Genomic DNA, 17,324 nt, shown 5'->3' with positions numbered 1-17,324 from the left:
TAGAGGATCTTTGATTCTACACAAGTTTTGAATTTCAGCTCCCAGAAACTCTCACAAACATGGCAAATGTGTGATTATAAGAGTTGTGGACTGAAATATTTGCACTGACAAAGATTCTATACCTCTGGTGGAAATGGTGCAGTCCCACAATTCTGTCTAAATTCAGTCTTGGCATTGATGTGTCTCTGTCTCCCTGTCTGTCTCTCTCTCTGTATAACGGTGGGATCTTGATCCCTACAATCTTAGGTGCAGTGTAGTTACAGCATGGCTTGTTAAATATATTTTGTACAGAAAGAAGAAAATGCAACAAGTTTAATGTCTTCCTTCCTTTATTTAATAGAAATTATCAAATGCCTTCTATCCTTCCTGTATTTTATAGGAAGCTTGGGAAACATTGAACATGGTAATCAGTATCAGCTGAAACGTATGTATGAACACAATCTTCAGAGAACAGCTTACAACATGACTTATGGGCCATTTGGAGGTATAAAAGGTAAATTCAAAATTTTGCTTGGGATTTTTTATGTTATTTGTAAAACTGGTATGATAAATACAGATTTCCCTGTTTTGATTACCAATGGAGCCATAGAGAGACATATGGCTGGTTGCTGAGGTGCAATCAAGGAATTTTGTGGTGAAAGAATTGCATGATGAGGCCAGTGGTCTGGTACAGGGATAGAACAAAACACTAGTATCTGGTGATAATATGGTTCCCTTTCTAGAGGTGGAAAGGGTTGAGTGTGGAACTAAATGATTGGGAGGTGGCTGGTATGCCCCTAAAAATTAAGCAGACTGAGAGATTCAGTAAATTACCCCACAGGGAATATAAGGCCTGGAATGTCCATGATCTATGTTTGGAGAGGTTGGATTGTCTACATTTCCAAAATACTTAAGACTAGTATGTACCGTGTCTCATGAAAATGCGAGTGTATATAATTCCACCCCCAAGATATCCTTCTTTTTTAAAAATAATAATAGTGGTATGGTAAAATACATTGGTTGAAATCCTGTTGTACATAACAAGAAGCTGCAGAAATGGTAGAAAAATCATGACAGGATAGATGTACTATGCGCAAATCAGTTCTGCAGGCAGTGTGAACCACACAATCGATTAATTGTAGCAGGTAAGAATGAACTGAGGGACGTGGTGGCGCTGCGGGTTAAACCACAGAAGCCTCTCTGCTGCAAGGTCAGAAGACCAGCAGTCATAAGTTCGAATCCACGTGATGGAGTGAGCTCCCGTCGCTTGTCCCAGCTCCTGCCAACCTAGCAGTTTGAAAGCATGTAAAAAATGCGAGTAGATAAATAGGTACCACTTTGGTGGGAAGGTAACGTTGTTCCGTGTCTAGTCGCGCTGGCCACGTGACCGTGGAAACTGTCTACGGACAAACGCTGAATCTATGGCTTGGAAACGGGGATGAGCACCGCCCCCTAGAGTCAGACACAACTGGAATAATGTCAAGGGGAACCTTTACCTTTTACCTAAGAATGAATTGATACCCAGTACGATGTAAAGTCACAGACTAGAACTCAGGAAAGCTGGGTTTGAATCCATGCTCAGCTATGGATGCGATATTCTGGCATCCCTTATGAAAAAAGATTGTGCCCTTGTAAGGATAGAAAAATTGAAACTATGAAGCATGTCCTTTTTGAGTGCAATTTTTACAGAAAAGAGTGTATAAAATTCCTTAAGCCCATAATGGATGTCTTCCCAGGTAGGACTCTGATTTGGCATACAAAATATTTATTAAGTGACACAAACAAGATGACCACCGAATCAGTGGCTTCCTTTCTGCCCAAAGAATATGAAAAACAATCCTGACCTCTACCTAAACCCATAATTTAAAAAAAAAAACATTGTATGGGTAATCTATTTTACCAATTTTTACTGTTTTAGCTGTTTTCAACTGTTTTAATAGCTTCCATTTATTTTAAATATTACATGTATGTATTTTAATGGGCCAGAGACCGCAAAATAAAGATTGATTGATTGTATATAATATTATTATAAGAAAACAACATATGTGTACTCTATTATATCACTTTATACTGTTTTTACTGTATTGAAATGTTTTAATTGCTACCACTTGTTTTAAATATGTATGTATTTTAATGGGTCGGAGACCATAAAATAAAGATTGTTGTTGTCGTCTATATAAAATTATACTGATCTTGGCTTAAACTTAAAATACATGTAGTAGAATTTTGGTGCAATTTATTCATGTGTATTCTCACTGAATTTTTCCTTGCTAGTGTTGGAAACAGAAGTGAAAATTAGCTGATCATCTTTTTGAGAATATAAAATGATGTGTAAGACTTACATTGCCAAGGCAAAGGAAAGAAAAGAAAACATTGGGCTGAATCTTAAAAGTCATATCATGATTGGGTTGAATTGTTTCTTTATTGCATTGGCTAAATTTGATCATGTCTGGAAAGTGAATGACAAAATCTTTGTTTTGCATTATTGTATAATCTTACTGTTTTATGGGAACAACATATCCCTTTTATTTTGATTTTAACTAATTTTTTTGAGTTTATAAGGTAATGCATTTTGTGACTCTGCATATGGAAACAGTACATTGTTCCTTATGTATTAATGAATGTATGCACCAGAGGGCACTCATGCATTTCTTTCACCAGAGAAGAAATCAACAAAAAATTATCACACTATCGTGTTTTGACCACAAGTTACAAATAAATATAAGCCTAAGAAAGTTGACATTTCATTGTAAACAATGCCATCATCAAATACCACAGAGAGTTAGGCCCCTAAATGGAAAAGTAACATATTTTAAAAGTACTATTTACCAGTAGATGTTAGTTGTGTCAGCATTTATAAATGAGGACGTAACATAAATGCTTAGAACAGAAAATGTGTAAACAGAATTTCATAACACAAGATGCATCACATATTATTTTTTTAGAGTTGAAATTGTATAGCCATATCAGATGCTAACTTTCCCAGTGTTGGCCCTCATCAAGTTGCTTGCATGAGCAGCAGCATATCAGAAAAAGAGAGGTTCCAGCTTGTGTTTTATGAGCAAGCAAGTATCCTGGAAATCCTTGGTTCTTGCTTGTATGTATAATGTATATGTACTAGAACCTTTCTTCTCTTCAGATTGATAGCTGGTTGAACAAAGTGGTGATGGGGGAGAGAGTGGCTGGTTCTTTCTGTCCATGTTGACAAGTCCTGAAGAATTAATAACTGAATAGGGCTTATGTCATGTGAAGTTGCTCATATCATAAAACAGGAATGGGCAGAGTGCAAGCCTCCAGATGTTGTTGGACTACAATTCCAGTTAGCCCTTTGCAGTATAGCCAGAGGTGATGAGTGCTGGGAGTTGCAACCTAATGACACTGGAGCCAGCCCCTATTTTAAATTGCTAAACAGTAACACCTGTCTGGTAAGGATGGACAGCACAGTGAAGTTTGCTTGTTTGTTTATTTAAACTATTTATAAACTGTTTCTCTACCCACCAGCATCTTCAAAGTGAGACATTTATTTATTTATTTATTCATTCATTTATTTATTTATTTATTTATTTATTTATTTATTTATTTACTTATTTATTCCATTTTTACCCTGCCCATCTAGATTCGGAAATCTACTCTGGGCAGCTTACATAATATAAAGATAAAACCAATATTAAATAACTTTGATCATAAGAGCAGAAAGGTTAATAAAGAAGACAGGATCCAAGATGGGATAAAGAAGCTATATAATGGGAGAGGGGAAGGTCTGCTGGAAGAACCAAGTCTTCAACTCATTTTTAAAAATTCCCAGCGAGGGTGCCAGTTGAATCTCAATAAAATCACAATTTTAAAAAAATTAACAGAAACAGAACTTTGTTAAAAAGAGACTAAAAACCATTTTAAAAGCCGAATAATTGACAGAATGACTAAATTCTCATTGCCTTTTGGGAATTTTTCTCCTATACTGTGGTAGTGCTTTTGGAAGCATAACATTGTTTTGCTGGTATATATGTCTCCTAAGGATGGGTGTTTATCTGAGGATGTGAAAAATGGGGATCTCTTTTTTTGCACACTGAAGCATTGTTGGGTGTTGAGGCTCAGATCTCATTTCTTCTCCCCAGTTTGTCTTGTTGCTAGCTGCACCCATTGCTGCAGCCAGTTTTTGAATGGATGTCTCCCATGTTAAAAATGCCATAATATACAGAAATGAAATTAAATGAAAATAAGATAAAAAATTAAAATGCTAATGAGACTCACAGTCCCAATACTTGCATGGTTCACAACCTTGTTCCCAGAATCCTTCATCTAACATGGTCCTTGACTATGCTACCTGGAGTATTCTGTAGTTTTAAAAGAGGCTGTCATGTTAGTCTATGCTGGCATGTCAGAATTTTTTTTAAAAAAAGACAATGATGCTGTGCCACCTTAAAGACTAACTTATATTTTAATGTGAGCTTTCATGGAAAAATCCATTTCTTCAGACATGAGAGTGGGATTCTATGGTAAATATATATCTCTCTGTGTGCTCACTACCATTCACAAAGAAACACCAAAAAAAGTAACGGAGAATCCCAGAAGCTGACTTCTTTTGTCAGTAGTCATCTACCTCTTACCCAACACAAAACAACTGTCATGGCTTTTTCTCAACAAGTTCTCTAGGTGTTTATTTCTTGGGGCCCAAGCAATCTGAGTATGTGGAAGAAATCGTCTCTTTGAATATGGATACCTGAGTTGTCATCAGACATTGTGATGAAACTTGTGCTTCTGGTGACTAATTCACAGTGCCTCATTTATGAAAGCCAGAGTTTCTCAACCTAGGGATTGTGACCCCCAAGGGGGTCTCAAAGTATTTTCTGGGGGGTCATGGGTCACCATATATGTAAAGGTTCCCCTTGACATTTAGTCCAGTTGTGTCTGACTCTAGGGAGTGGTGCTCATCCCCGTTTCCAAGCCATAGATTCAGCGTTTGTCCGAAGACAGTTTTGGTGGTCACGTGGCCAGCCTGACTAGACATGGAACACTGTTAACTTCCCACTGAGGTGCACCTATTTATCCACATTTTTACATGCTTTCGAACTGCTAGGTTGGCAGGAGCTGAGACAAGCGACGGGAGCTCACTCCATTATGTGGATTCGATCTTACAACTGCAGGGCTTCTGACCTTGCAGCACAGAAGCTCCTGCGGTTTAACCCGCAGCGCCGCCACGTCCTGTACCATATATGTAGGCTTTGTTAAATAATTTCTTCCTTGACCTTTCAGAGCAGGATATTAAAGTTAGTGTTTATGTGTATGTATGAGAAACAGGCTGTCTGGGGGAGAAAGAAGCCTCTACTTTCCAAGAAAGGATGTCTTTACCCCATTAAAAATGCCTTTTTATGCAAATGTGATGGGGGCTGCAGTATATTTTGCTATTATTAAAGGGGGTCACAAGTTGAAAAAATTTGGGAACTAGTGATCAAGGTGATCAACAGGGTTTGAAAAATTTTAGAATGTCTCACCAGTCAGTCAAAAATTTTACCAGTCAGCATGACCAGACTATAGCCTTACAATTTATATTCACATTTAAACTAGGCATTTGTTCACTTTTATTTCTACATAACAGTGCATAAAAACCCAAAATAAATTGTATTACATACACGGTATTCGCCTATGTCGTCTTAGTAGAAAATGCACTGCTGTCAGAGGTATTGCACTTGTATCCTTGAACATGCCTGGTAGTTTTAGCACTGAAGTACCATTTATCGATAGCTTTAGTAGGGTTAAATTGTGGTAGTGGAGGTCCATTTAGATTCACCATCATAAGGTCATTTAAGGTTTCAGTCTCTTAAACACGATATGAGTTTATTTTTGATCAGATTCATTTGGCTGAAACCCCTTTCACAGCTAACCATAGAAACTGGTAGAACAGAGGCAATTTTAAGGAGCTTCAGAAGAACAGGAAACTTACCCCCATGGTGGTTTATTGCCTTTCCCAGTAAATCCACTGATAACAGACCTTTTGCACATATTTTGAATTAATACCATTCATCTGGGGCTTTCTCAATTACAGTATGTCTTCTTTGCCGTGTTGCAAAGGGTCTTTGTAATGAGATACAAGTATGGTTATTTCCTTTTAACCAAAATTTTCCAAGGACATTTCTGGCCATGTGAAAGTATCAAATATTGACATAGATGTTAATATGCCATCTGTAGCAGTTGCTTTATTACCTGCATCCCTGTGGGGTCATGAAGCTTGTATTTTGAATGCCTTTATTTTGAATGTCTCCAGCAAAAATAAAACTGAAAGCAAAAGGGCTTTGCCTCTTAAGGAGCCACGGTTTCCTCCCATCCCAGGATGTCCTTGTTCAGTTGAAATTGAGAGCAGGGAATCTTCATATTCTCCAATATGGGACTATTCTACATTCTCCTGTAGAGCTATATCTCTATGTGCCGCTTGAATTCTCTTCTTGTGAGAAGTGGGCAGTTTTCCTTTTGCAATGGGAGAGGGGAGGACTGCAGGATTAGAGAGAGAGAGAGAGACAGGCAGAGGGGAAGGAGGGAGGGAGGGAGCTGTGATTTGTCGAGCAGCATTTTTCACTTGTCAAAGATGAGTGGAGTAGTGCATTTTTCAAGCCCAATCATATGTTTGACCTCGCTTTTAATTTGACCATTTGACTAAAGTTGGTTAACTTTTGCCTCAGACTTCAGTTTCTGGATTCTATGGGTTTAGATCATTGGTTCCCAATGTTGGGTAACCCAGATGGTCTTGAACTGCAATTCCCAGAAACCGTCACTACCGGCTGTGCTGGCTGGGGGTTCTGGGAGTTGCAGTCCAAGAGTACCTGGGTTATCCAGGGTTAGGAACCCACTGGTTTGCAGAATAGAGGTCTTCTTTCCTTCTCCATGGAGACCCATATGTTTCTCAGCTGACCACTGATAGCTGCTGATTCATAGCTGCTGCTAGTGTTTTCATTCTTGAATCTAAAATCCTCCCAATGTGTCAAACACAACATGAAGATTTGTAAACTCTCGTATTAAAGAAGAGACTAGGAAAATAACTGACATTATTGGCTACTTCATGAGTTTTGCTGTTGACCAGCAAATGGTAATTTAGGAAGAGAGATATAAGGTTAATTGGGCATAGATTCACTGTACAAAAATCACAATCAGACACCCTGATGCAGGCCACTTCCCCTCCCTTCCAAAGGATCATGTAAAGCTCACATAGGTTTCCTTTGGTAAAGACCCACAGTGCCCATAACATAGAACAATTTTAAACCAGAGGATTTTGCAAACATTTACACTTTTCCTTTAGCCTTCTCTAAATTTAGATGTGCTATGCCCAGTGTTGTGCCTAAAAGAACATTTGAGATGAATACTGCATGAAAGAAAGCCAGCGTGTTATAATAGAAAGGATGTTGTACTTAGACCCATGTGGCCATGGTGACTCACTGACATGCTGTTTGAACATCTCTCATACCTCAGAAACCCTGTTAGAGCTGCCATACACTAGAAGGAACTTTATGTCACATAACAACAACAATACAACTATAGGAAAGGAATCTGCAACTTTCATCTGAATACTGATGCCTAGGAGTACAGTGGTGCCTCACACAACGATGTTAATTGGTTCCAAAAAAATTAACGTTGTGTGAAACATCGTTCTGTGAAACACCATTTCCCATAGGAATGCATTGAAAACCGGTTAATCCGTTCCAATTGGAACGGATTGCCATCGCTGAGTGAAAATCCCCATAGGAAACATCGCTGTGTGAAACAATGTTTCCTCCATTGGAATGTATTGAAGCCGACTCAATACATTTCAATGGCTTTGCGAAGTCCTTTTTCGCTCCTGTAAAAGTGTCTTACAATGTTTGGAAGCCGTTTTAAATGCTTGCAATGGTTAGCCCACCTCCTGAAACCTATGCAAAGTGATTTTGGTGTTGTCCTGACACTTCGTTAATTTATGGTAATTTTTTGTTTTTCCCCCTCATTGAAATGCATGGAGTTCAATGAGGGGGAAAAACAAAAAATCACCACAAATTAACGAAGTGTCAGAACAACACCAAAATCAGTTTGCATAGGTTTCAGGAGGTGGGCTAACCATTGCAAGCATTTAAAAGAGCTTCCAAACATTGTAAGACACTTTTACAGGAACGAAAAAGAGACATCGTTGTGTGAAAATCCCCCATAGGAAACATCGCTGTGTGAGGCGGCAAATTTAACAGAAAAAGGCATCGTTGTGTGAATTCATCGTTGTGTGAGGCACCCGTTGTGTGAGGCACCACTGTAATGGGTTTCATGGGCTGAAAGCAGCTGAAATTCAGGTTACTCCTTAACGGGATAATAACCCAATTCTTTCCAGTTAAAAAATCAGGTACCTGAATGAACAGATTGTAACTGAAAACCATGGTTCTTCTAGGCATTCAGGTGTCCCAAGCAGTAAAATACCTAGATAAGGTGTCAAAGAAGTGATTTGACATTCGTGTTTTATTTGCGAGAACTAGTTGATTTTCTAGCTTTTTAAAAACAAGTTTAACTTAAAACACACCCACCATTCCAGTGGAAGAGATCACCTGGAAGTGTAGGCTGCAGCATCACATAAACTTGGAAATAAATCCCATTTAATTCAGTACTCTTTCTGAGTACAGTAGGTTGAAACAGGATTACAGTGCAAGTGTGTTTGACGCTTATATAGGGTCACCAAAGAATACTGTTGGGTTCAGGACCATCCAGAATGTTTCTGGATACTGTATTGGCATGTGATTCTGCCTATCAGCATACTCAGAAGCAAGTCCCTCTTGCTCCAAAGTAAGTACCAGGGACTACTCTTTAGTTTATAGGACTTCAGGCTAAGTTTATATCTCGGGACTAAGTCCTGAGGAGGAGAGACTTGTTGTACTAAATGATACATATTTAAAAATATGCAGACACTTGGTCCTTCTAAATACCAAAGAAGGAAGAGGTAGTGTTTGGGAATAGGATGTGCTTCTGACTGCAGCAGCCTCAAGACACCCTGAGGTTTTCTCTCTCTTTTTCTTTCTCTATCTGTGGCTACTCCCCACCACTACCCCCACCCCCATGGCTGGTCTGTAACTGTCTCAGTGCTGCTTCTGACCTGTAACTCCTCTCTCTTTCTTCCGCTCTTATCTCTCATTTTCTCTAGCTGTTCCTCCTCTCTTTGCCTCGTTCTCTCTTTTCTGTTGCTTCTCTTCTCTCTTTCTTGCTGCTTTCACCCCCTCCTCTCTTTGATTCCTCTCTGCCTCTCCACCTTCCTGTGAACATAAGAACATAAGAAGAGCCCTGCAGGATCAGACCAAGAACAGATTTAAGGAACTAGATTTGGTGGACAGAGTGCCTGAAGAACTGTGGATGGAGGCTCGTAACATTGTACAGGAGGCAGCAATAAAAACCATCCCAAAGAAAAGGAAATGCAAGAAAGCAAAGTGGCTGTCCAACGAGGCCTTACAAATAGCAGAGAACAGAAGGGAAACAAAATGCAAGGGAGATAGGGAAAGTTACAGAAAACTGAACACAGACTTCCAAAGAATAGCAAGGAGAGACAAGAGCCTTCTTAAACGAACAGAGGAAAATATTAGAGAGGGAAAAACCAGAGATCTGTTCAAGAAAATTGGAGCTATTAAAGGAATCTTTTGTGCAAAGATGGACATGATAAAGGACAAAAATGGTAAGGACCGTACAGAAGCAGAAGACATCAATAAGAGGTGTCAAGAATACACAGAGGACTTATACCAGAAAGATCTGGATGTCTTGGACAACCCAGATAGTGTGGTTGCTGACCCAGACATCCTGGAGAGTGAAGTCAAGTGGGCCTTAGAAAGCATGGCTAACAACAAGACCAGTGGAGGTGATGGCATTCTAGTTGAAATATTTAAAATCTTAAAACATGATGCTGTTAAGGTGCTATATATACTCCAGTGGTTCTTAACCTTTGTTACTCAGATGCTTTTGAACTGCAACTCCCAGAAACCCCAGTCAGCACAGCTGGTGGTGAAGGCTTCTGGGAGTTGCAGTCCCAAACTCCTGAGTAACCCAAGGTTAAGAACCAGTGCTATACTCAATATGCCAGGAAGTTTAGAAAACACAGCAGTGGCCAGAGGATGGAAAAGATCAGTCTACATGCCAATCCCAAAGAAGAGCAGTGCCAAAGAATGCTCCAACTACCGTACAATTGCACTCATCTCACACGCTAGCAAGGTTATGCTCAAAATCCTACAAGGTAGGCTTCAGCAATATGTGGACCGAGAACTCCCAGAAGTACAAGCGGGATTCCGAAGGGGCAGAGGAACTCGAGACCAAATTGCTAACATGCGCTGGATTATGGAGAAAGCCAGAGAGTTCCAGAAAAAACATCTACTTCTGCTTCATTGACTACACAAAATCCTTTGACTGTATCGACCACAACAACCTAGGGCAAGTTCTTAAAGAAATGGGAGTGCCTGACCACCTTATCTATCTCCTGAGAAATCTCTATCTACGACAGGAAGCAACAGTTAGAACTGGATATGGAACAACTGATAGGTTCAAAATTGGGAAAGGAGTACGACAAGACTGTATATTGTCTGAAGCTCAACATCAAAAAAACTAAGATCATGGCCACTGATCCCATCACCTCCTGGCAAATAGAAGGGGAAGATACAGAGGCAGTGACAGATTTTACTTTCTAGGGCTCCATGATCACTGTAGATGGTGACAGCAGCCACGAAATTAAAAGACACCTGCTTCTTGGGAGGAAAACGATGACAAATCTAGCCAGCATCTTACAAAGCAGAGACATCACCTTGCCAACAAAGGTCCACATAGTCAATGCTATGGTTTTTCCAGTAGTGATGTGTGGAAGTTAGAGCTGGACCATAAAGAAGTTTGACCGCCGAAGAATTGATGCTTTTGAATTGTGGTGCTGGAGGAGACTCTTGATAGTCCCCTGGATGCAAGGAGAACAAACCTTTCAATTCTAAAGGAAATCAACTCTGAGTGCTCACTGGAAGGACAGATCCTGAAGCTGAGGCTCCAATACTTCGGCTATCTCATGAGAAGAGAAGACTCCCTGGAAAAGACCCTGATGTTGGGAAAGTGTGAAGGGAAGAGGAGAAGGGGACAACAGAGAATGAGATGGTTGGACAGTGTCACCGAAACTACCAACATGAATTTGACCAAACTCCGGGAGGCAGTGGAAGACAGGAGGGCCTGGCGTGCTCTGGTTCATGGGGTCACGAAGAGTCGGACATGACTTAACCACTAAACAACAAAACAAGAACAGTCCTTATCTACTGTCTTCCCTAGAAGTAAGCACCATTCACCTCTAGTATTCAGACTCGAGTATTTAATTTCTTTAAATGCAGGCAAGATGTTTATGCAGTTGTTTCAGTAAGCATGTGCTGTAAAAGATGATACTAAAACAAGCATTTTAAAGGCTGCGTGTGTTCTAAACGACAGGATGGAACAACTTAAAGTAAAAACAACAACAGTGGGCAGCATTTTGTTTTCAAGAAGAAATGATAGGAATTTGCTAAATTCCTTTAAAAAGTAGCAAAACAAGAGTGGGGGTCTTTCTTTTAAAAAGAAGAACAAGCACCTTAAAAGTACTTGTATAAACTTGGTACATACTGTCTACCACCACTGTCCTAATTATGGTCTGAATTCAGGAACCTGTTTGAAAAAAGAGGATCTGATGAAAAATTATAACTTTTTGTTTGAATTACCTTCTTTTATTAAGTAATGGCTTAATAGGATGCTATATTGATTGGTTATCATTGATCGGTCACAATATCAGTGTGCAGTCTTCTGCTTTTCTAATGTGAGGAGAATAATTTTGGAAGTAATGAGTATTCTATACCAGTGAGCAGCTTTTTTGAGAAGACTCACCATAATTACTTAAATTTGTGTTGAGCTGCAAATTACCACATGTATTAAACTATTCATAATATGATGAACTTCTGGGTTTTCATAGTAAAGTATCTGCAGAAAGCTAAAGTGGATAAAATGATTATGTGACTAAATATTCTTGGGTGATGCAAAATACCAGCTTCTGTTTTAGGAGTGTGAGCAAGAGATGGGCAGTGTGCCATCCTCCCCGAAAGAACAAGTCAAAGTAAATGAGGGATGCGTCGTCGGAGAATTGATAAACCTGGATGATATAGAAGGAGGGAACAATAAAGCCATAGAAGTGTTCTTTGCAGAAGGCAGACAGGAGGGGGAGAAGGAGGAGCTAAAGTCTTGGAGGTGGGATGATAAAAAAGAGGAGGAAAGGAGGAGGTGCAGGCAGTTGGATCTGAAGGATGAAGGGGCGCAGACAATAGAAACAGGAGCAGAGAGGGATCAAATTGCTAAGCTGGTGAAAGATTTCCCCAACCTTATGAGTGGAGGAGGATTGCTGCCAGATCCACCTGACGCAGTTAAGAAAGATAAGTGTGGAGCAGGAGGGAAATGGAATTTGGGGACAGTTCAATCTTTCAAGTGTTTGGAGACAAAAGGGACTCCATGTGGTTTCCACCCATATCTCCCGCGGTTGGAGGGGCAACAGGGCAAACACCCATGTTGCGGGACAACCTGCGCAGTGTTGAGTGCACCCATACAGAACCCAGTGGTCAACTTTACCCCTGGAGCAAAGAAAGTTTGAAAGATACTAAAGAAGAGAAAAATGTAAAAGGAAAACTTTATCATGTGTTAACTGATGTTGAGTTGATGGATCCCTTCGGTTTGGGGATAGTTGATGTTAATCGTAATAAAGAACCGTTTTTTGTATCTTCTGCGTCATCTCCATCCATTCTTCCCGCCAAAACCCTGGCCCGCCCCCACTTACAAAAGAACCCAATCACAAGGAGTTAAATCAGAATCCCAAGCATGGGCAGAGCTAGATATCTCAGTTCTTAATATTCACAGAATCTGCCCCTTAACATTGAATGTGATTGCAGCATAAGTGTAGGGTGCCTTTCCTCACCATCCTGTGAAAGAGGATGGACTGATTTTTCTTTATTTCAGAAAATGACTCTTAAATGGTGTGCTATTTTTATAGTGCTTCCAAAAAAATCTAACACAAGTAGCAAGGTAAGAATCATAAGAATTCTTATGTTATTTTAAAATATAAAACTGCTTCCCGAATGACACATCTGTTTTATGTTAATCCATGGATCCAGCAAAACAAAAGAGATTGGAAATAATTGTATTTTTAAACAGTAGAAATCCTTTACAGGGAAAAAATTACATGGGGGAAGAAAGCTATAGAAAAGTTAACTTTTCTTAGCCAAATGTCTGAATCCATTTTACTTTTATTGTAGTTCAGCCTGAAGGCAAAGTAAGTTTCAGACTTAAAACAAAGAAGGTGCTATAAGGAAGAATTCTTTTTAATATCAAAGTACTACACATGTAAAAACCATGCAGTCTTGTTATGGGAAACTTATAAGAGAAGTAGACTGCATTTTTCTTTTCCACAATTTTGCAAAGGTATTTTTTAAAATTATGTGATGGTCAGAAAAGGATGATCAGCTAAGCTATATGTTCCAAGGCTAAGTGATCTTTTTGCTTTTATTCAGATAAAACAGTGATATAAACTTGAACTTCAATGTTTAGGCTGTGTCTCTTTTAGTCAAAGCATTTCACCTTTAATTTAATGGCTTAAAGATATTGTGCTCATTAAGTTGTAATGAGAATCATTATTAGTTATATAAATGTATTTTAGAATTGAGCATTTTCTGTTTTTCCCACTCTGCATGGAAGAGATGGAGGTTAGAAGCTTCTTCTTTTTTTTGTTATATAACACAACAATGGCTTTCCAATTTCTTTAAAATGGAGACTTTGAATTTATTTTCTGGGTTGATGGAGAGAGAAAAGTACAGTGGTACCTCGACTTAAAAACTTAATCTGTTTCGGAAGATGGTCGTAACTTGAAATGGTTGTAAGTTGAAGCACCATTTCCCATATGAATGCATTGAAATACAATTAATCTCGCCGAAGAAAAGAATCACCAACCCTCCCCCCCAAAAAAACAAACCCCACTGCAAGGCCCATCGAAAACGCAATTAATCCGTTCTGGCCAAAGGGGGGGGGGGAGAAGCAAGCAAAGCATGCAAGACCCATTGGAAATACAAAAAAGCAAAGCAGAAAGCAAGCAAAGCGTGCAAGACCCATTGGAAATACAAAAAAGCAAAGCAAAAAGCAAGCAAAGCATGCAAGACTCTTCAGAAATGCAAAAAAGGAAAGGAGAAAGCAAGCAAAGTGTGCAAGACCCATCGTAAATGGGGAAAATGCAAAGGAGAAAGCAAGCAAAGCTTGCAAGACCCATTGGACATGCAAAAAAAGCAAAGCAAAAAGCAAGCAAAGCATGCAAGACCCTTCGGAAATGCAAAAAAAGCAAAGCAGAAAGCAAACCAAGCATGCAACACCCATTGGAAATGGGGAAACCCCCCAAAAAGCAACCAAACTCTGCAAGACCCATCAGAAATGGGGAAAAAACCCAAAAAGCTAACAAACCCCGCAAGACCCATCAAAAATGGGGAAAAAACCCAAAAAGCTAACAACCCCCCAAGACCCATTGGAAATGGGAAAAAGCCCCCAAAAAACAAACAAACCTGCAGGACCCATCACAGCATAGAAACATAATCCCACCACCTAGCCCAAAACCACATTGCAAAACCCACCCAGAACAGTTTTTAAAAAGCAGAAAGCAGCACCTGACCTTACCAGGCAGTCCCAAGCCTCCTCCAATTGCACACTCTCTAACTGCTGAGGCAAAAGAGTTACAAAGAAGGAGCCTCTTCGTCACCAATGGTTAGTACATTTGGATTCCCCGCCTTTTTTCCTTGCCTTTTTTTGATCGTAACTTGATGCTCCAGCCGCAAGTTGGAGCAAAATTTTGCATCTGGAGCTGGTCATAGCTCGAAATGGTTGTAAGTTGGGACATTCGTAAGTTGAGGTACCACTGTATGTTGGTTTAAGGTGGATTCTCAGAACGTAATATATCATTTGGTGTATATAAATGTGCCAAAGTTAAATTAATTAAAACTTTAGCCTCTTGTGAGTTTGTTAAAAGCCAAAATTGCTATAAAATGCAACAAATTAATTTTTGGGGTAAAACTGTAGTTTTAGATGTAGCAGAATTGTGTGAATTTTCAAAGGTTTTGCTAAATTTTATTGTAGTTCATTTGTTTTCATTCATCTACAAATATACACACTGTACATCTATGAGTATGTGAAAAATATCAGTTCTATTAGTATCTAGCACTGTATATTTTGTTGCCTTTTTGTCTGGTTTACAGGATGGGAATCCAGTGTTTTGCTCACTTCAATCCAGATATAAGAGTAGAGTGATGCCTTTATTGACCCACTAAAATCAATTTATCTCAGCCCACAGCAAAAACAAACAAACAAAAATCCTTTTGTGTTTTGGAAGCAGGCAATGATGCTTGAGATGGCACCCCCCCCATGTCTGCAACCTAATTCTGAACTTACCTCATGCTGGCAGACCTGGCACAGATGCCTGCCATGAATTTTGCATTTTGTTTAATTTTTTTTATGATATGATATGAGAATGATATTAGATATGAGAACTGTTGAATATCTTACCCGTCAGAAACTCCCATCCACCATGGACTCCCTTCTTTTTGAGTATTTCTGACCATGGAATCTCATCCAATATTTTCTTAAACTTATTGATGTCATCTTTCTTGAAGTCAAGAGAGGGTGTTATACTACTCTCAGCTTTCCATTTTTCTTATAAGAACACATCTCAGGAGGACATTTGACTCCCTACTTTAGCATTCCAGTCCCCTATAATGAGAAGAACCTCTTTTTTTGGTGTCAGTTCTAGAAAGTGTTGTAAGTGTTCATAGAATTGGTTGATTTCAGCCTCTTCAGCATTGGTGGTTAGTGCATAAACTTGGATTATTGTGATTTTGAAAGGTCTGCCTTGGATTTGTATTCAAATCATTCTGTCATTTTTAAGATTGTATCCCAGTACAGCTTTTCCCACTCTTTTGTTGACTATCAGGGCTACTCCATTCCTTCTACGGGATGCCCACAATAGTAGATATGATAATCGTCTGGATTTAATTTGCCCATTCTCGTCCATTTTAGTTCACTGACGCCCAAGATGTCAATGTTTATTCTTGCCATCTCCTGTTTGACCACATCCAGCTTACCAAGGTTCATAGATCTTACATTCCAGGTTCCTATGCAGTATTTTTCTTTGCAACATTGGACTTTCCTTTCACTTCCAGGCACGTCTGCAGCTGAGTGCCCTTTCGACTTTGGCCTAACCACTTCATTAGCTCTGGCACTACTTGTACTTGTCCTCTGCTCTTCCTCAGTAGTATCTTGGACACCTTCTGACCTGAGGGGCTCATCTTCCAGCATCATATATTTTAACCTTTTGTTTCTGTCCATGGAGTTTGGCTTGCCAGTTCCTGCTCCAGGTGGATCACATTTAGTTAGAACTCTCCACTATGACCTGTCTGTCTTAGCATGCACTTGAATTAACACAAGAAATCACAAACATCCAGGTAGTTGTTTATTTCACTGCTGCAGTCTTCAGGGCTGAAAAATGAATCTATATTAAGCAACACAGTGCTTACGCACACTCCTAAAATATTTCTTTTTCTAAATGCTTCCACCATAATTCAGAATTAAAATCTGGAACTTCAATATTTGATGAAATCCAATATTGTGGAAGTACAATATGATTTCCCCATCCCTCCCCCCACCCCATAAGGCAATCCTGCACCAATAGGTCACTCAATCCTTTAAAACAGATGCTGAGGATACAAAGTCTTAGGTGTCCCTGCACGGCATAGCCCATAGCTTCTCTGAATTACTGAAGGCCCTTCACCATGACGAGGCAGCAATCCATGAAGGGGAAACAAACCAGTATAAACCCCCCCAAATTACTGTGCTTCAGCTAACATATGAGAACTGGTGAATAAGTAATAAGAATCAAAATAGCAGAGTCAGTATTAGGATTCAGTATGAGTTTTTAAATGGTTCTGATCCAGCTAGGAAAGAGTGGAAAAAGAAATGATTTTGCAGCTTCTTCTCATCTCACTGTTATGAGTTGCTTCCCAGCACTTATTCATTTTGTCCGAATGCCCGAAGGTTAGCCCATTTGAAGAATACAGTGGTGCCCCGCATAGCGAGGTTAATCCGTTCCGGATTAACCATTGCTATTCGGAAACATCGCTCAACGGAATAGAAAAATTCCAATGGGCCCCAAACTCACCGTTCAGCGATGTTCCTCCATAGCGCAGGCATTTTCGCGCCCTCGGTAAGCGAGGGCAGGGCGCGAAACGCTGCGCATGGCCATTTTGAGTCTTTCGACGGCCATTTTGGAACCGCCGATCAGCTGTTCCCCCGACATCGCA

General features: G+C 39.7%; 1 protein-coding gene across 5 annotated transcripts in view; it reads left to right on the top strand.

The window, feature by feature from the left end:
- BBS9 (Bardet-Biedl syndrome 9) overlaps nt 1-17,324 on the top strand; it is a 381,302-nt gene that overhangs the window by 10,841 nt on the left and 353,137 nt on the right. For all 5 annotated transcript variants that reach the window (XM_073003801.2, XM_073003799.2, XM_073003802.2 and 2 more), the window contains exon 5: nt 380-493. In XM_073003801.2, the coding sequence (XP_072859902.1) occupies nt 380-493 (114 nt within the window). The remainder of the gene's footprint in view (nt 1-379; nt 494-17,324) is intronic.

This window comes from Pogona vitticeps, chromosome 6 (assembly GCF_051106095.1).
Source record: "Pogona vitticeps strain Pit_001003342236 chromosome 6, PviZW2.1, whole genome shotgun sequence".
In the NCBI taxonomy this organism is placed as follows: Eukaryota; Metazoa; Chordata; class Lepidosauria; order Squamata; family Agamidae; genus Pogona; species Pogona vitticeps.
This window is presented reverse-complemented; position numbering and strand designations above follow the sequence as displayed.